The sequence below is a fragment of the Mirounga leonina genome, unplaced genomic scaffold, assembly GCF_011800145.1.
Source record: "Mirounga leonina isolate KUSES-001 unplaced genomic scaffold, KU_Mleo_1.0 Mir_115, whole genome shotgun sequence".
Taxonomy (NCBI): domain Eukaryota; kingdom Metazoa; phylum Chordata; class Mammalia; order Carnivora; family Phocidae; genus Mirounga; species Mirounga leonina.
The window spans coordinates 87,470,016-87,490,029 of NW_023270268.1; the positions used below are offsets into that span (position 1 = coordinate 87,470,016).

Below are 20,014 nucleotides of genomic sequence, written 5' to 3' on the forward strand. Positions count from 1 at the left end.
TATTTCCACCTTTTGGTTATTATGAATAATGTTTCTATAAACACTTGTGTACAATGTATGGACATTCTGTGTGAACATATGTTTTCATTTCTCTTGGGTATATACATAGGAATTGAATCACTGGAACATATGGTGACTCTATGTTTAACTGTTTGAGGAACTGCCAAACTATATTCCAAAGTGGTCACACCATGTTACACTCCTTCAGTGTATGAAGGAGTGGAAGAGGGTTTGGATTTCTCAATGTCCTTGCCAACATTTGTTATTATCTGACTTTTTGATTATAATCATTCTAATGGGTGTAAAATGATATCTCACTGTGGTTTTGATTTGCATTTCCCAGATGACTATCAATGTCAAGCATCTTTTCATGTACTTATTGACCATCTGTATATCTTCTTTGAAGACATGTCTAAACTGATCCTTTGTCCATTTTTTTTTTTTTTAAGGAAGCTCTATGCCCAGCATGAGGCTTGAACTCATGACTCCAAGATCAAGAGTTGTATGCTCTACTGACTGAGCCAGCCAGGTGCCACTCCTTTGTTCATTTTTTAATTAGGTTGTCTTTTCTTATTGAGTTGTAAGAATTCCTTATATATTCTATATACAAGTCCCTTATCAGATAAATGGTTTGCAAACACTTTCTCCATTCTGTGGGTTATCTTTTCACTTTCTGGATTATATCTTTTGAAGCACAAATTTTTTTAATTTTGATGAAGTCCAATTTATTTGTTTTTAATTTAATGTGAGGAAAGGGTCCAACTTCATTCTTTTGCATGGGGCTATCCAGTTGTCCCAGCACCATTTGTTGAAAAAACTATTCTTTCCAAATTGAATGGTCTTGGTACCTTTGTCAAAACTCAGCTGACTACAGACATACGGGTTTATTTATAGACTCCCAATTCTGGTCCATTGATCTATATGTCTATCCCATGCTGGTACCATACTGTCTTGATTACCATTGCTTTGTGGAAAGTTCTGAAGTCAGGAAATAGGAGTCCTCCCACTTTTTCAAGACTGTTTTGGCTATTCTCGGTCCCTTGTAATTCCATGTGAATTTGAGAATCAGCTTCTACAGGCCAGCTGGGATTCTGATAGAAATGTGCTGAATCCGTAGACTGATTGCCATTTTAACAATAAAGTCTTTCAATCCATGAATATGAGATGTTTTATTTAGCTCTTTAATTTCTTTCAACAATGTTTTTGTGGTTTTCAGAGTACAAGTAGTACACCTCTTTTTTTTTTTTTTTTAAGATTTTATTTATTTGCGAGACAGAGAATGAGAGACAGAGAGCATGAGAGGGAGGAGGGTCAGAGGGAGAAGCAGACTCCCTGCTGAGCAGGGAGCCCAATGCGGGACTCGATCCCAGAACTCCAGGATCATGACCTGAGCCGAAGGCAGTCGCTTAACCAATTGAGCCACCCAGGCGCCCAGTAGTACACCTCTTTTGTTAAAAGTTTCCCAAGTATTTTATTCTTCTTGAAGCTATTGTAAATGGAATGTTTTTCTTAATTTCATTTTCAGATTGTTCATTTTAAGTATGTAGGAATACAATTGATTTTTGTATATTGATTCTGTATCCTGCAACCTTACTGAACTCATTTACTACTTCTAATAGTTTTTTAGTGGATGGCTTAGGATTTTCCTTATGCAAGGTCACATTATCTAAGAATAGAGATAGTTTTACTTCTTCCTTTCTAGTTTGGATGCTTTTCTTTTTCCTGAATAATTGCCCTGGCTAGAACCTCCAATATTGAATAGAAAGTGACAAGAGCAAACATCTTCGCCTTGTTCCCAATCTTAGGTAGAATGTATCCAGTCTTTAATCATTAAGTATGATATTAGCTGTTGGTTTTTCACAGATAGCAGTCCTTTAACAGGTTGAGAAAGTTCTCTTCTATTCCAATTTAGTTGCTTTTATTATGAAAAGGTGTTGGATTTTGTTAAATCCTTTTTCTAAGTCTACTGAGATTATCATGTGGTTTTTGTTTTTTACTCTACTGATGTTAAACCAACCTCACATTATTCCTCCTGGAATAATTCCCATTGGTCATGGTATACAATTCTTTCTATATGTTGCTGTATTTAGTTTGCTGGTATTTCATTGGAAATTTTTGCATCCATACTCATAAGCAATATGGGTCTGTACCTTTCTTTTCTTGAGTGATGTTTTTGTCTGGTTTTGGTTTCATGGTATTTCTTTTTTTAGAGGGACAAAGAGAGTGTGTGAGAGGCAGAGGGAGAGAGAGAATCCCAAGCAGGGCCCACACCCAGTGTGGAGCCCAACATGGGGCTCGATCTCATAAACCCGAGTTCATGACCTAAGCTGAAATCGAGAGTTGGACACTTAACTGACTGAGCCACCCAATAGTGACTCCCATTTCTTTTTTATTTCTTCTTTGACTCATTGTGTACTTAGGAGTGTGTTATTTAATTTCCACATTATTTGCAAATTTCCCAAATTTCTTTCTGTTGTTGATTTCTAATTTTATTCCATTGTGGTCTGAATTATATTATTTTTATCCTTTCTATTTATTGAGGTTTGTTTTATGACCTAGCACATGATCTATCCCGGACAATTTTCATATACCCTTGGGAAACATGTATGGTCTGCTGTTGTTGGATGGAGTATTCCATGATGTCTGTTAGGTTAATTTGGTTTATAGTCTCTATTTCCTTGCTTCAAGTTTTCTATTTTCTTGCTGATCTTCTGCTTAGTTGTTCTGTCCATTATTAAAAGTGAGAGTGTCAAAGTCTCTATTATTGTAGGGTTGTATTCTCCCTTCATTTCTGTCAGTTTCATTTCTAGTATTTTGGTGCTCTGTTGTTAGGTAAATATATGTTTAGATAATTGTTATACCTTCCTAAAGGAATGACCCATAATTTTATCATTACAAAATGTCCCTCTGTATCTCTAGTAACATTTTTTGTTCTAAAGTCTACTTAAAAGTCTGTTATTAATGCAGCCACTCTGGCTTTCTTGTGGTTGCTGTTTGCATAATACATCTTTTTCCAACCTTTTACTTCCAATGTATTATAATCTTTGAATCTGAAGTATGTCTCCTATAGACAATCTACAGTTGGATCTTGTTGTTGTTTCTTTTTCTTAAATTCAGGCTGACAATCTCTACCTTTGATTAAAGTGTTTAACCCTTTCACATTTAATGTCATTATTGATATAGTTGGATTTATGTCTGCCATTTTACTATTAATGTACATCACATTTTTTATACCTTTATTCTTCCTCTACTGCTTTCTTTTGCATTAGGTGAATATTTTATAATGTAGCATTTTAACATCTTTACTGGTTTTTTTCACTATATTTTCTGAGCTATTTTCTTAACCACTGCTCTAGAGCTTACCATACACATCTTCCCTTATCAGAATCAGCTTCAGATGTAATTAATTCCAGTGAGTAAAAATATTACTCCTATACTGCTTTATTCCCTTCCTTCCTTTCTGTGATATTATTATTATATACATTACACCTATAAATGCTACAAACTTAAAGTTAGATTGTTATATTATCTATTTTATACATGTCTTTTAAAGAAGCAGGAACAAGAAGAAAGTATAAGTATATATTTATAGCTTTTGTTATATTAACGTCCTTATTTATCATTTTTGGATCTTTTCATTTGCTCTTGTGGATTCAAGTTACCATATGAAGTAATTTCCTTATTCCAATACAGCTTTGTTTCCACTCACCGCTTGTGCTTTACTGGCACATATATTTCTGTATGTTACAGGCCCAATAGCACATTATACACATTTTATACAATTAATTTTTAAATCAACTAAGAAAAAAAGAAATATGCATTATATTGTCTTTTATAGTTACATAATTACCTTTACTGATACTGTCTTTTTGTGTGGATTCAAATTACTGTTTAGGGTCTTCTTTTATAATTTCTCATAAAGTGTCTGCTGGCAACAACTTTTCTCAGTACTTGTTTAGCTGAGGATATCTTTATTTTACCTTCATTATGAAGGCTAGCTTTGCTGGATATAGGATTCTTGGTTGACAGTGTTTTCCTTTGAGCACTTTGAATATATTATCTCACTTCTTCTGGCCTCCATTGTTTCTGATAAGAAATCAGCTATTAAACTTATTGGAATTCCCTTGTGACAAGTCAGTTTTCTTATGCTGCTTTCAAGATTTCCTCTTTGTCTTTGCTTTCAGTATTTTTTAGAGGGGGGAGGAGCAGAAGGAGAGGGAGGAGAGAGAGGGAGAGAGAGAGAATCTTAAGCTCCACGCCCAGTGTGGAGACCCACATGGGGCTTGATCTCAGGACACTGAGACCATGACCTGAGCTGAAATCAAGAGTTGGATGCTTAACCAACTGAGCCATCCAGGTGCTCCTGCTTTCAGTATTTTTACTATGATGTGTCTGTTTGTAGGTCTCTTTGCAGTTATCTGACTTAGAGCTTCCTAAGCTTCCTCGCTGTGTAATGTTTGTTAATGAATTTGGGAAGATTTCAGCCATTATTTCTTTAATATTTTTTATTCTATTCTCTCTCTCCTCTCCTTCTAGTACTCCCATTATGCATATGTTGGCATACTTACTGTTATACCATATTTTTCTGAGGTCCTGTTTTTTTTCATTCCTTTTCTCTCTATTCTTCAGATTATATAATTTATATTGATCTATTTTCAAGGTTGCTAATTCTTTCTTCTGACAGTTCAAATCTACTGGTGAGCTTTTCTAGTGAATTTTTCATTTCAGTAATTGTATTTTTCAACTCCAGAATTTCCTTTTGGTTCACTTTCATAATTTCCAACTCTTCACTGTTTAAGGAGACATTATCATCAAATCTTCCTTTACTTCTTCAATCATTGTTTCCTTTAGCTTCATTTTTTTATGTAAGATCAATTAGCCAACTTATAATACATCATTAGTTTCAGATGTAGTGTTCAATAATTTATCAGTTTCATTAAAAAAACATTTATAATGGATACTTTGAAATTTTTATTAAATCTGACATCTGGTCACTCTCACCAGCAATTTCTGTTGCTTGCTCTTTCCAGTGTATGCTTTTTATCTGTTTTTTTTTTTTTTTTTCTTTTTTTCCTGGTTATATTTTTTTGTTCCTTTGCATGTCTTATAATTTTGGGGGGAAAACTGGACATTTTGGATAATACATTATAGCACTCTGGGTCCTAATCTCCTACTTCTGGGGCTTGTTATTTTTATTTGTTTATTTGTTTTGTGACTGGCTGGACTATTTTAGTGAAGACTATTTCCACTTCAGCTCCCACAGTGGGTGACCTCAGATGTTGTTCCCCAGGTGGTACTGCCTTGGGTATTCCCATGGTCACCCTGGGATGACAGTGGTCTTGGTAGTGCTCTCTTTAATTTTCTCTGACCACTTGTAGCTATTAAATTCCACTAATTGCCAGGTGATTATTCTATTATTTTTGACAATGTCCTGGGGCATAAAACTGCTCCACAGACCTATCCAACCAAATTTAGTCTCCTTTGAAGGGAGAGTCTGTGAGGTCTGTGTTTGAGATTTGTTCTGTACCCAAAAAGTCTCTTTCCCCAGTTCTCTCTAGCACACTAGCCTGCCTACTATTTATCCTGTATCTCCAATGACTCTACCTTTCTTCTCCCAATTGCTTTTCACCAGAATCTCCTTAAGGGTATGTTTGAGACTGCTGCTGGCTTAAACTTCTCCACTCTCTGTTGCAAATGAGGTCAGTTCCCTTGGGAAAAGATTTGGACCTCTCTGTTTTAGTTCTAATGCTTCCACCCACAGGGAAAATCTCTGAGCCATGGCTCTGGGGCTGGAGTTAGGGACAATGGTGTACTTCCTGAGTGACACCCCACCCCCCAACTTTAGCAGCTGAGAATTCAGTGAATAGGATGAGTAGCCTCAGGCTTCAGTTTGCCTCTCCCAGCATGGAACCTCTGCCTTACAAGCTGCGGAAAGGGAGACTGGGGCCCTAGGACTCTCAGCAGTGTTGCACCTATGGTAGAGCCTCTATTCCATGAGTAGGAGCTAGGCAGAAGAAGGCATTCCCCCTGCTTGGCCACACTCACCCAGAGCTTAGCTTCAGCAACAGGTAGCCTGGGACAGGATAAGAAATGTCCAGTGATGACAGTCCTTCAACTGGGAGTTGGGGGCCCTGTGTTCTTGGTTGCACCAGTTTGGAAGGCAATTTCATCTTACTGAACTGGGAAGGGAAAGGGAGAGAGTGGGTCTTGGTTCAAATACCACAGACTCAATGTTCTTATTGAGTTTTAGTAGATTTTCTTGAATAAACATTTCTTCATTTGCTGAATGCACTTAGGACCATTTCCAGAGACTTTAAATAGTGTTGTAAAATAATTTTCCCCCAAAAATAATTAAATTAAATTAAATTAAATAATTTTTACCAGTTTCACGGGAGAGTGGGTCTGTGGAGCTTCTCATGTTATCATGCTGTAAGTGGACTGTCTTTCAGACCTTTGATGTTTTATTTTAGGAAGTGACTGTTTCATACTTATAGATTCCACAGAACAACAGTCCTCTAACTTCAATGTGCATATAAATCACCTGGGGGAACTTGTTAAAAATGCAAGTTCCTAGGGCCCCATCCTCCAGAGATTATGATTATCTATGACTAGGGTGGGGGCCAAAAGAAATATGCATTTTTAGCAAGCTCACTACATGATTCTTTTTTAATATTAATTTATTTGAGAGAGAGAGAGAGCTTATGCGAGTTGTGGGAGGGGCAGAGGGAGAGAGAATATCCTCAAGCAAACTCCCCACTGAGCACAAAGCCCCATGTGGGGCTCAATCCCAGGACCCTGAGATCATGACCTGAGCCAAAATTAAGAGTTGGATGCCTAGCCAACTGAGCCACCTAGGCACCCCTCACTATGTGATTCTTTGAAAAAAATTGTGCTATAAAGATAAATGAACACCAGATAAGATAGATTTCTTTTTCTTCCTTCTCCTTCTCCTCCTCCTCCTCCTCTTCTTCTTCTTCTTCATCTTTTTCTTCTTTAAACAGGTTCTATGTTTACTAAGGTGCTTTGCAGCTATGGCAGGATCAAATACTGGCTATTTAAACACCACAATAGTGTGTGTGTATGTGTGTTTACACTGAAATCTAGAAACATTGTTATTAAAAAAAGTGCTCTGTGTTTGGGGTTGGGAAAGTGCTACAGAATCATGGTTTGGGAATGCCAAGCATCAAAGATGACAGATGACCCCAGAGCAAGGCTTCTCAAATTGGGGTCAGGAGACCTGCCTCAGGATCTTTATTTCTCTTGTACCAGATTTGACTTTTCCTTGGCGCTACCATTTGTAATTTTCCCTCAAAACAAAGAGAAAGGACACCATAGTCTTTGCTGCAATTGATCTGATTTACACACAAATGGCAATATGTGCCTCTGGTGAACAAATTAATAGGATTAAAGCAGCTATCAAACATGCTATAGCAGAAAGGATTCCTACCACCCAGCTGCACATGGTTATCACTAATGTGAATCCTCACAGTCATAATAATAGAAAATGAACACCATTTCCTATTTTAGAACTCTAGAAAGAAGCCATTAGCAATTAATTTTTTTCCCAAAGAACCAGCTAATTAGAATTGTAAATAAGACTGCATTACGTTTGGATTTACTCCTGTGTCTTTTTCATGAAGAAATAGAACATGGATGGCTACATGATTGTTACATTGCATATTACAGCTCAACCCTACTTCCATCTGTCCACACTCCCATCAGAGAAGAGCATACTCAGAGGAAAGAGAATTTGTGAGAACAGATTCCACAACAACAGGCACAATTAAGCAAGAGAAGGGCCTCCAAGAGCTCAAGAAACCTGGCTTTCTGCGGCACTGTAAGAAGCCTAAGAATATTTTCCTACTAGGTTTAGTAGGAAGGATGATATTATTATTAGTATTAGTATTACCATTATCATTGCTGTTGTTATTTTGAAGATCAAAAAACTGGAATTTCCCAGTGGGAATTGTAAAAAAAAAAATGTTATGGCAAAAATCCAAAGATCAACCAATTTCAACCTTTTTCTTTCAGAGTTGCTCATGTACTTTTACTCTGTAGGGTATCACTCCCACACTCTTGGTGTGCTAATAATTGATGGCCTTTATTGGTACCAATTCATTGATAGAACTTAGGAAATTTCTGGCTTTTCTTCCATGATTTAATGATATGCAATTATTTCTCAGTAGTGGTCACCTCAGCTGGAGTTGGGTCTTTAACCAGCATATAAAATTAGACACATGAAAACAAAACTTAAAAACCAGATAAATTACAAGTTGATTAATTTTATTTATAAAACAATATACCTAGGAATTCTTTAATTATAAGTTCTTTGATCCATCATAGAGTTAATTCACAGACCGTTAATTACTATCAATAAAAGAACAATGAGCTTTAAGTCAGGGTTGACTGTCAATTAAAAATGTAGCTGACTCCCCATTTAAATTGAGTTCCTTTTATTATACTCTATCATAGCATACCTTACTCTTCCAACATAACACTTATTGGTTTATAATTATATATTTATTTGTGAGATTATTTATTAAACATCTGTCTCTCCACTGGACCCCCCATGGAGCAGACCATCTCTCTTTTATTCACCACCATATGCCCAACATCCAGCACAATATCTGATCCTTAATTATTTGTGGAATGAATACATGAAGAAATCATGAAGTTCTTTTTTTTTTTTTTTTTTTTATCTGAGAGAGAATGGGAGACAGAGAGCATGAGAGGGGGAGGATCAGAGGGAGAAGCAGACTCCCCGCTGAGCAGGGAGTCCGATGCGGGACTCGATCCCGGGACTCCAGGATCATGACCTGAGCCGAAGGCAGTTGCTTAACCAACTGAGCCACCCAGGCGCCCTGAAATCATGAAGTTCTTAAGATCTTAAACTGGGGCGGTTGATTGATAGGTTTTAGGATACTCTTGAATCCCCTGAAATTATCTAAAAAAAATGTGTTCATTTACATATTACTCTGAGGAGAGGACTCACAAGCTTCATTAGATTTCAAGGGGTCTGTGACCCCCCAAAAGGTATGGAATGGAATCACTGGCCTATTTCAGCAATGAATACCAAAAGAACTTACCTATAACCTGAAACAAAGTACGCTACAGGTACATTTACATGGACAGATTTGTGGGTGTATGTATAGGTGAGTATATAATTTCCAAGAACAGAAACAGAAATGCCTCAGTGAATTTACAGAACAATCCACATCCCCACTTGCCCTGAGTAGCGGATCATTCTATAGTCACTGGGCTCCAGCAGTAGCTGCTTGCATTCATCTGTTTCTTGGCAGCAACATCCATCACTCAGGCCAGAGAAAAGGAGTCTGTAATTCCCTCCTTTCACCTGTTTGGGATGCTGACATCCCTCTTTGTGGGAGTTGCTTTTAATAACAAACCTGTAAACCTACTGGTTAACAAAGACACAGAGCCCAGGCAATTTGATCAAACAACCCTGGGGTTTCCCTTGCCTCGCCCTCCAGCCAGAGAGGAGAGCCAGCCTAATCAGTACAAGGAGGCCTCTGCAAGCGACATGCCTTCACAGTCGGCCATGGGAGACTACGAGATGCGCTGAACAAGCTAACTGGCTATTGTATATTAAATCTCCTCTTCTCTCTCTCCCAGCTCCACAAGATGTTTCCCTTCAGTAAAGTTTCTCCCTTGTGTTTTGTCCTGAAAATGGAAACTTCAAAAGTAAATTTGTCAGGAGGAAGGTTTTTGTTGTGCCATTAACAATCAGCCATCCATATTAACAGAGAAGAGCAGCGGTGTGGATAACTCAAAGCCAACCGCTCTATTTAGCTTTGTAGTTCATTGTTTTGAGGGGCTTCATGGCAGACTTACCTCCCTAATTATGTTTGTCTTCGCTTCTTATTAAAATGAGTCTGTCTGCCTTAGGGCCAAGCAGTTGGGTGACATGAAGAATCTGACACAGAATGTGTCAAATGCACCAGGGGAAGTCCACAAGGTACCCAGATAATCAAACTTGACTAGATTTGAGTTCACATTCTTAATCACCTGTGATCAATTGCTTTGCTTCTCTGCGACTAAAGTGAGCCAGGGATGAGACATAATTATAGGAGACTGGGTGGAAGGAAATGAGTCTTTACATTTAGATGAAGACACAAGTCTGTTGTAGGCAAAAACGGATAACAAAATCATGTTGATCTTTTCCCTGCCTGGTCCTACAACCTTCTATTCTGCGGCCACAGTTAGCTTTCTCTGCTAATTTCGTGATGCTCATCTCTACCTTCCACCCTGCTACGGTTCCCTGGCCTAGTCATCAGGGTTATTCACAGATGCCCTACGTTCTCCTCCCCAGCACATGGTAGGACCATATATCTCCACCCAGCAAGTTCGATGTGGCCGTATGCCTGGCGTCAGCTAATGAGGTGTGAGTGAATGTGGCATGTGTCACTTCTCTAAGTGGAGGCTTCAGAGCCAGCCTGTATGGGGCAACCAGCAGCATCTGAAGCAGCAGCTGCTCGGTCAGCCTGAGTCCTGGGTGCCGGTGATGAGCAGAGCTTCTACCAGCCAGTGATGGGCATGTGATAGGCCCGAGAAATAAATCCCTGCTGCTTTAAACCACTGAGATATTAGGGTTCTCAGTTAACTCAGCGTTTCTCTATCACTGCACATATCAAGCTGCACCACGATTGGGTTATTGCCCCAACTAGATACCGAACAACTTAAGGCCAAATTTGCTTCTTCTTCAGTACATGAAGTCTAGTACATACTGTATTTAAAACAACCTGGTAGAAAATGAAATTCTCTTGCTTTTTGGCCTCTGTGATTCTCCATGTTTACATTTTTCTAACACTTGTCTCCCTCTCAGCACCACTGGTTCAAATAAGAAGGTGTCTTTGGTGTTCAGATATATGGGGAATGGTGGAGCTATTCTTTTGGACAAGGAGCACAAGTAAAAAGAGTGGGCAGAAAAACAGAGGGAGGTAAGTTGAGGCATAATTAGGCTATAGGCATCTGAATACAGTGGGTTCTAAGGGCAGACATGATTTTGAAAAAAAGTCTTGGGGCAACCATATGGAAAAACAGTATCCCAAAGTGTTAGGTTTACAAGGGCTCACAGGTTTTATTTGGACTAGACTTCTATATCACCATCATCACTATCATTACCATACCAATATTAACTGATAATCTACTATGTACCAGGCACAACTCCAACTGACTTATAATTGACTCATGGGATCCTCACAACAACCTTAGAAGGTAGCTATTATTTCCATTTTATGAGTGAAGAAACTGAAGGCCAGAGAAGTAAATTCCCTATGACCACACAGCTAGCAAATATTCCTGTGAATTCAGTGTCCACTTGAACACTCTTCAACCTGGGGACTTCACTAACCCCCAATGCATCCCATCTCCCTGAGCCATCTTGCCTCCCCCTCCAAGTGCACTCCCCTAGACGGTCCCTCCTAGACCGACACAAAGCAATTCTAGCCTTCTCTCTCCAAAGGCAGCCCTTCCAATATCTAAAGGCAGCAACTGCATGTCCCTTAAGGCTCCCCTTCTCCAGTATAAACAGCCCTGATTCACTCAACTATTTCCAATGAAACATTTCCAGTGAGCCTGAAGTCCCTCTCCATCCCAGCTCAGTGACTCACATGTGCTAGGGACCAAAAGATGTTGGTTAAATCAGCAGAGTGGAACCGGCAACTATCCCTTACCGTCCTGTGCTGAGCAAATGCTTTCTACAACCCCAGCACCTTCCTTTCACCAAGTAAAGCAGAGTCCGGAGGCAGAAATGGGCCATAATCTGCTATAGGCACAGCTGGCTGGCCACATGTCCTGCACACATCCCCATGGAGTGCTAAAGAGTCCTCCTGTTCAGAGTCCCTCCCTCTTACTCAGGTCTCAACTCTGTTTCTACCTCTCCCTCCTCCTTCTACCCCACCCCCACTCCCCCACCCCCACTGTCCTGTCTCCAGAGGCAGTGCTGAGAACAGGCCCCCCACTCACCATGGAGTTCATGGCGAAGTGATTGTGCTGCGTCTGGAGGTCTAGGGCATGCTGGTAGCTCACGCCAATCTCCGTGTGGCTCTGGAGGAATAACTCCTTGTTGTGGCTTATCCAGTCAAACATCTAGAGGGGATGAGAAGGTACACAGTAGTCAGAAGGGCCATGGGTCCAACAGTACAAAACTTTCAGAGCTACTGGAAGGAAAAAAAGAGTGCTCCTACTGGTGCTCAGTGAGAACCAGTCATCATTCTCAGAGTGGGGGTGGCCCACAGCCTGGTGTCCCAGGAAAGCCCTCACTTTTAGCGTAAGGATATATCATCAGCCTCTGTGTTACCCTATAGAGCCTAAGGGAGAAAGAGAAAATGAGTAAGAGAATCACTGAGATGGCAGAAGCAGCTGTTTGTATTATCCCTATCTACTTCCCCTTTGTAAAAACATTTAGAAAGCCTCAAAAGGGCCCCATGTTTGCTTTAGGGACAAGTGCTGAGGACACAACCTGGAGGCTGAATCCATTCCCTACTGCACTAGAAGAAGAGAGAAATCCTTGTTGGAAGCAACAGGGCACCCTAACATGCCCTGTCCCATATCACATCACCCAGCCACACACATTATTGAATCGACTCTAGAATAAGCCACCTTTTCTTATAACTCCGTAGTCTCCCAATTCCAGGGTTTCTGCTATAATCTGTCAGGAACCAGAAGAGGAGGATTTTAAGGTTAGGCTGAGTTCTGACTGGCACAGTGGGCACTGAGCTATTTTCCTCCCCTTAGCTCTGTACCTTGTTTTTTTGTTTTTCTTTGTTTGTTTAGGCTTCTACCTATCTCCCAGGCAGCCCACACACATTAAGGGGAGCTCACCAGAACCACAATTCCAAGGGAGGGATCACTCTAAGGGTTATCCATCCTCAGGACACCAGAGCTAAGCTAATCAGTGTAGGACATTTCCCAGCCAATGGAATTGTCTCAGAAATAGGAATGCTATCTGATTCAGTACAATAAAACATGGGAGGATGCCTGCCTGGAAGCTTCTGGGAAAACAGAACCCTACTTCTTTAGATATAATTTCTCTCCCTCTGATACTATCATTGTGACCCTGAGCCTCAAATTGTTACAGCCATTCTGCTGGCAGCTTAAGGGTGAAGCCATGAGCAGAGAAAGGGTGTAGCCAAAAGAATGGCAGGAAACAGGCAGATCCCTGACTGAGTTTTGCCTGATCTCTGCCTTGTCTCTGGACTTCCTTAGTATCTGAACCAAGAAATCCTCTTTATCCTTCAAGTGCAGTTAAGTGATATAGCCAGGAAAGGTGTGAAGCCTTTGGAAAAGAGGACTGCTCTACTTGAACTGGGGACGGGCTCAGCTGCAGAGTAGAGCATGGAGGAGAGAAGCTCCAGCCTTCCTGGAGGCAGAACCCCAGACTCATTTATTTCCCTCCAAACAGCAAAGTGACTTTACTTTTTCAGTTATGGTCAACCAACACTTGCAGGACACTTGCTATGTGTCAGGCACTGTCCAAGGCAATGGAAAAGCAAAAGTGACTAAATGGTTCTTGAGCTTAAGTGGTTTAAAGACCAATGTGGAAAGCAGACAAGGGTTCAGATATAATGTTAGTACAACATGGCGTAGGACTTGGAAAAAATCACGGCTTGAAAAAAAAATCTATCAAGATAAAGTCCCATATGTTCTACCAAGCTAGCACCCACCCTTAATGGAGTGGGGACAAGGAAGAGCAGAGAAGGCTTCCCAGAGGCGGTGTCACCTGAGTTGAGCCCAGCTGAAGTAGGAATTAGCTAGGTAGAGGAAATGAGAGGGATGTGAGCTCCAGGCAATGGGGAGACCAAAGAAGCAGAACGTGGGGCAGCCCAGTGTGTGGAGGGCTCTGAAAGCATCCCAGCTGTGCCTCTGAAGTCTGAAGTGAGGAGAAGATAGGGCTGGAGAGGTAGCCGGGACAGCTGACCACGGAGAGCCCTGGAGATAGGCTTTAGGAAACCTGGACCATATTCTGTGGGCAGCAAGCGGCGTGGAAGGTTTTAAGCCAAGCAGTGAAGTGTGATGTGAGCTTTGATCGCAGTGTGGGATGTGGACGGGAGGGGCAGAGAGAAGGGTTAGGAGGCTGTCGCAGTAATCCTGGTGAAGGGTGGGGTGGGAACCTGGAAGCCTGACTTAGAGGCATGGCAGGGGAGTCTGCAAAGCAGGCAAGCTTGAGAGCTCCTAGGAAAGGGATGAAGACTCACAGTTGTTTGGGGGAGGGAGGGTGAGGAAGAGCTAAGGAACAGCCAAGTGTCTGGCATGGCACCTTGGGTCCTCGTAGGAAAGTTGCCACCGCAGCTGCTACCTAAAGAGGAGGATAAGAAGCTGGGATGGGAGTCAGGAGATAGTGAGTTCTGTTTTAGATGTGCCAAGTTTGAGAGGCTTACAAGAGTTTCAAGCAGAGGTGCGCTGTGGGCAGTGAGACTACGTGCCCGGAGGTCAGGTGAGAGACATCAAGGCTGTGACAACTTAAACGTAAGTATAAACCCATCACTTTCTGAAGGCAAACATGCATGATTTGGAGGTGATTCTCCCTTTTGCATTACCTGCATCACACCCAGCTACCTATCTGGATAATAAAGAAAGGATGAAAGTATCACTTTTCACTTTCGAGTATCTGAGGATGTTTCTGGCTGGGGGCTCCTGTAGAGGCTGGGTCAACATCTGCTGTGTGCACTATCCTGGATCAGCCAGCTGCAGTCAGTCCCATGGGGACTTCCCGCCCCCAATTATTATTAAGGACAAAGGAAGTGTAGAGGAGTGTAGAGGAATCTTATTCTGTAATTTTTGATCTTTAAAATTCTGCCTCTCAACCCCATTTTAAAATAATTTCTCATCTCTTTTCTTTATTGACAAAAGAATCAATAAAGTTAATGAAAATCTGAAACGCCTGAAGTCCATGGAACTTGTGATGAAAAGCACTCACTCCGTATACTTTCTTGGATATCCCAGTGGCCAAGAAGTGACCTTCCCTGTATTTTCTGTTAGATGACTATCTAGATATGCAAATTAGCAGTGGAGTTACGGGCTAGCCCCAGAATGATGAGATTGCCTGGTGCCTGGTCTGGGCTACAGAGCAGGGATTGCTGGACGGGGGCCAGTTAGGGTGGAAAGTAAGAGAAGGGAGCTAAAGGACAGGCAAGAGGAGGGAGCACCGGAGGAACCGTGCACCTTTCTGAATGAGCTTCTGGCGCAACGTCAGCGCCCAGGCCATTCAGCCGGATTCTGCCTCCACCTTGGAGCATCCCAGCAGCTCTCCAGGGGCCGGGGATTCTGGCAAGATCAACTGTGCTGGAGGCAGTGCTCCAAAGAGGTGACACATATCTCAGGAAGAAAGAAAGAGACTTAGTCTGGGGATCAGATGGTCCCATGTGATATCGAATCTAGAGTCTCTCCAAGGCAGTCTCTCCAAGAGACAGTCTCAAGTCTTCTCTGGGCCTGAGTCTACTGCCTAATGGTATACGACTCGCACCCTTGCGAGCCTGGCCTTCTGCAACGGTCACGGTCATTTCTGTTGCATTCAGTGCCTCTGGCAGTGGAGAGAATGCGTGTGCATATATGCACACGTGCATGTGTGTGTGCACTCAGGGGCATGTGTGCACCGAGCAGGATGAGGTCCAGGCTGGTTCCAGGCTTGGTTCTGTCACTAATTCCCTATGAGACTATGGGCAAGTCTCAGTTCTGGGTTCCTCCTCATTTGCAAGGGATAAGTGGTTCCCAGAAAGGAGGTAAGCTCCTGCTTTAGATTCAAGCACAATTTGGAAACATATGAAATATATATTTTTTTCATTCAGAATAAATAGTTTCAATGAGTCTCCTGCACCAGAAGGTATGTATATTCATTGCCGCAACTTATATTTCTAATCTTTGAAGAAAAGAATGACAGCGAGAAAATTGGCATTATTTGATAGCCAGAGAGAGGCATTTCGTAGTCCCAGCCCTGACATTTGTCTGGTGTGTTAGAGTTCAAAATGTCTGTCAGTGCAAAAAGCATTGTGTCTCGGCTCTTGGCACTAATGCAATGAAGAATTAGAGATTGGTGCCCAAAGTGAAAGCAGAAAGCTGTTTTATTAAAGCAACAGTACACTCTCTAGGGGAGAGCAGGCAAGGTCCTGTGAGGGGGAACTGGCCCCTAGGTTGTGTTGGGATTGGATATTTAGTGGGTCTTTCTGGGCTGGGAGGAATGGTGATGTACAGTGGGGTGATCTCCAATGGAGGCTGTTTCCAATCATTTGGGGGACTTCTCTCACAGGCTGGGGGGTGGAGTTTTTGACCCTGATAAGTTTGGTACCAGAACCTTCATGGCAGCCTTTCTCCATGGGGCGGGGCTGGGGTTACCCTGGGGCAGAGGTGGAAGAGGAGAGCATGTTCTACACTCGGGGGCTCTTGATCTGTCAGTCCCAAGGTCTTGGAAGCCACAAGGTCAGGATGTTGTGCCCCCAGGCTTCTAATGTGCAACCTATTTATTATCATTGTCCTTGCCTCCAGCTCAGGTCTAAATAATTATCTACTCTATTACTCCCCCTTAAGGACTCTGAAATCTTTCAGGTCAAGGGAAAAGGTTCCTCGGGGCGGTCCTTCCACTGCTCATATGTAGCTTCTACCTAATATGTCCATTCAAACGCTTCATTGCATCCGTCAGGACTATTTTATAGATGGGAAACAGGCTCAAAGAAGTGAAGCCCAGGGTCTAGAATTCATTCACTCCACCCAATGCACATTCACTGAGTGCCCATTGAGCCAGGCTCTTGGGACACTGCCCTGCTTCCTGCACACAGCTATAGGACCGCTAGCGCCTGGGCTCCCCAGGGCAGTTACCCCCTAAAAGGCAGCCATCAGGGCCTATGGGGCTCCAGATGAGGTAATGTGCTATCCTTCACATAGGGCCATTCATTCCCCAATACCCAGCCTGCTCCTCTCCCCTCACCCATGCCCACCAGGGCCTGGGGACACCTGATTCAAACAGTTCCGCTACTCTCGATAAATACTTCTCAGTGAAATGAATGCATGAGTGAGTTGGCCACAGGCTCTGGGGTTGCTAATCCCTAGACCAGCTGGCCCTTTCTAAGCTCTCTTCCAGCCAGGTCATTTTATGATTTGATCTATTTGAATTGGGCTAGAGCTCTGGAAGACACCTGAACTAGACTGACCCAAAGATCTAAAGAAAAACACAATAAAACTAAAGAAAATATCTCCACAGTAGTTTCAAACATTTTCATCCGTCTTTTTTTTTTTCTTTTTTGAGAGGCTACAAATGGTAGGTTCAACAAAATGTAATAGAACAACAAAATTCCTCCAAGAGGAAAGTTCATGTCTAAATAATGAAATTTTATCTCTTTGTTCAGAAACTAACATAGTTTTGTCTCATTAAGAAGATAGATATTACATGTAAGCTACTTGGGTTTTTTTTTTTTTCTTTTTCATGTTTTGCTTTTAACTAAACTAAGTAATTTTTTTTAATGCTGGCTAAAACTCAGTGAAAATATAAAAATCTGGTTCTTAATATATAATAAATGATAAAAAGAATCTATTTAAATGCAAATTAGGAAAATAACAGAAACCTTTTTCCCCTTTTCTTACAAAGATAGGGATGGCTAAAAGGTTATTATTGTTCTATTCTGTTTTTAATGAAGCATAAACTATTTCATAGAGCAAAGAGATTAAATAAGGATCTTGGGCTTATTTTCCTTCATTTGCCAAATTTAGCAATGGCATCTGATTTAGAGTTTAACTTTCAAACCACCTTACCACCTACTGTTAGTATTTTACACTGTCTGCAATTATAGATTATATTCGTTTTAAAGTTGCTCATACTCAGCTCTGATAAGTTGATTAAGAGGATAGAAGGCAACCAATGGATTTTCTTTGCCTAAATATGCACATTCCAATGTCACCTGTGTCTCCTTGACCCTGCTTGTACACAGGAGTGACCCAGCCATAAGAGCTTATGCTGTAAAGAGTGCTAACAACGCCTTGCTGGTGAACCTTGCTACATCTGGGACATGTGGTATGTGGTCAATTCAACAACAAGCTTTTATGTGTGTTCGAGTACAAAGAACAGAGCCTCCAAATCTTGGGTTCTAGTACAGACTCAGCTGTATAAATTTTGACAAGGTAGTTGACTGGGTTGAGCTTCCATTTCCTTATCTGCAAAATAGGGTAACAATTTACACTATTTGGACCATAACGTAATAGTGCTATTCAAATAAAATAATGGTTTTATGCTTTGTTACTCACCTGATAGATTTCAAAATCCATATAGTGAACATATTCTAATATATATATTTCCCTAATGTTTTCATTTAGTGGATTTAAAATAGCAGTAAGTTCACCTTACTGCAAAATCACTGCAGGCTAATAGAAATCACACCTGCACCTCAAATACAAACACATCCTCAGTGCCCCCTCCCCAAGATGCATCCCCACAGCGACCACAAGGTGCTGCCCAGACATGGCCCAGACACCTGTGCATCCTCCCACCTCCTCCACCTTCACATACACAGAGGGGCGCTGGGGGTGCCCTTGCCCATACAGGACCCCCTTTCAGAGTTATGCTTGAGGGCACCAGTGCCCTCCTGACCTCCCAGTGTGGCCCGACCAGGAACTCACTCTCTCCTGCCTTGCTTCCAGACCCTCCCTTCCCCATTCTCTCTCCCTTCCCCAACTCTTTCACTATTAGACTCAGTCTCTTTGGCTCTTCAAGGTTTTTCACTCAGGAGAGACTCCTATTAAAATGCATTACTCCTGCAGCTCCCCCTGGAATTAGTTTATTGTGGATACAGAAACAGCTCAGTGAGAAAGCAAGGCCCTTTGTGAGCATGACCCAGGGGTGAGATCCAAACTGAGGTGGCAGAGGAGTCCAGGTCGGGAGAGGTACAAAGGGAGAGGGAATGAGAAGTGCGAGGGAACCGAAGACTAATTTCTTCACCTTACGGTTCTGCAATCACATGAACTCTAACTGATGCTGGGGCATAAATTCTCATGAGAACAGGGCAACACACAGACCCCAGGACCCATAAGACCCTTCAACCCTGGTTTGCAATGATCTGCTCTCCTAGGATTGCAAGCTCTCCTGCTAAAGGAAAAAAGGAGCAAAAGGAGAAAAAATAAAGGACCCCAAGTGTGGACCTAGTTTCTAGGTTCCTAGAATTCCTCCCTGGAGAGAGTTTGACACCTCGCCTCATCTGTATCTGCAAGGCTTGCAGGTCATGGGCATTCCGGGTTCTGAGAAACCACCTCTATGCCGGTAAAGGGCAGGCAGTTAGGACTTGTGCCCAATAGACTGTAGGTGTCAATAAATACCTACTGAGGGAGAGGAGGTGCTCTGGGCTCTGCTGTTTTCCTGTAGGTTTCCAGCATGTCGACTGGTCTACTTTTATATGTTGTATAGAAGACAAGCAATTTTTATCTTTCACCATAAATCTAGCTGCTCTAGGGAAGTTGGCTCAGCCTGGGTACCTGGGAGACCTCATCACTGAATCAGCCAGGATGCCAAACGATTTCACTGACCAGGCTCTGTCTCTAACCTGTAGACATGCTATCAGTCCCCTAGAACATTGCTTAAACTTTTCATACCCTAAATTCCCTAATTCCCAAATCTCAGATCTAGCATTCTAACATGTTGCTCACATCTAGAAGAGTTCCAGTTTCTCTATAAAACAGACACATATCCCACTGTGAGCAAGAAGTGAACAAAAACTCCTTCCCCTTCTGCATGATAATCTGACCTTCATTTAATATCCCCATTCTGTTTCCCTGGAAACAGGGAAAGACTGTGTGTGACAACATGTTACTAAATCATGTTGCCTATGGTAAGAACACCCACCATGACTGGTAAACCCTATCTGGCCTAGAAGGAGGATGGATGAACTATGAATACCTGATGGGGACCCCGTCCCTTGGGCTTCCCTGAGTTTGATGACTCCTGTAACTGGCACGTCCATTGCAGGGGCCCTGGAAACTGTGCCAATGAAGTTGTTACAAGAGATATTGGCTCCCATGGGGC

The 20,014-nt window shown here is 41.9% G+C and overlaps 1 protein-coding gene across 7 annotated transcripts in view; it reads right to left on the reverse strand.

The window, feature by feature from the left end:
• KALRN (kalirin RhoGEF kinase) overlaps nt 1-20,014 on the reverse strand; it is a 648,894-nt gene that overhangs the window by 383,662 nt on the left and 245,218 nt on the right. For all 7 annotated transcript variants that reach the window (XM_034999991.1, XM_034999993.1, XM_034999994.1 and 4 more), the window contains exon 6: nt 11,983-12,105. In XM_034999991.1, coding sequence (XP_034855882.1) covers nt 11,983-12,105 — 123 coding nt within the window. The remainder of the gene's footprint in view (nt 1-11,982; nt 12,106-20,014) is intronic.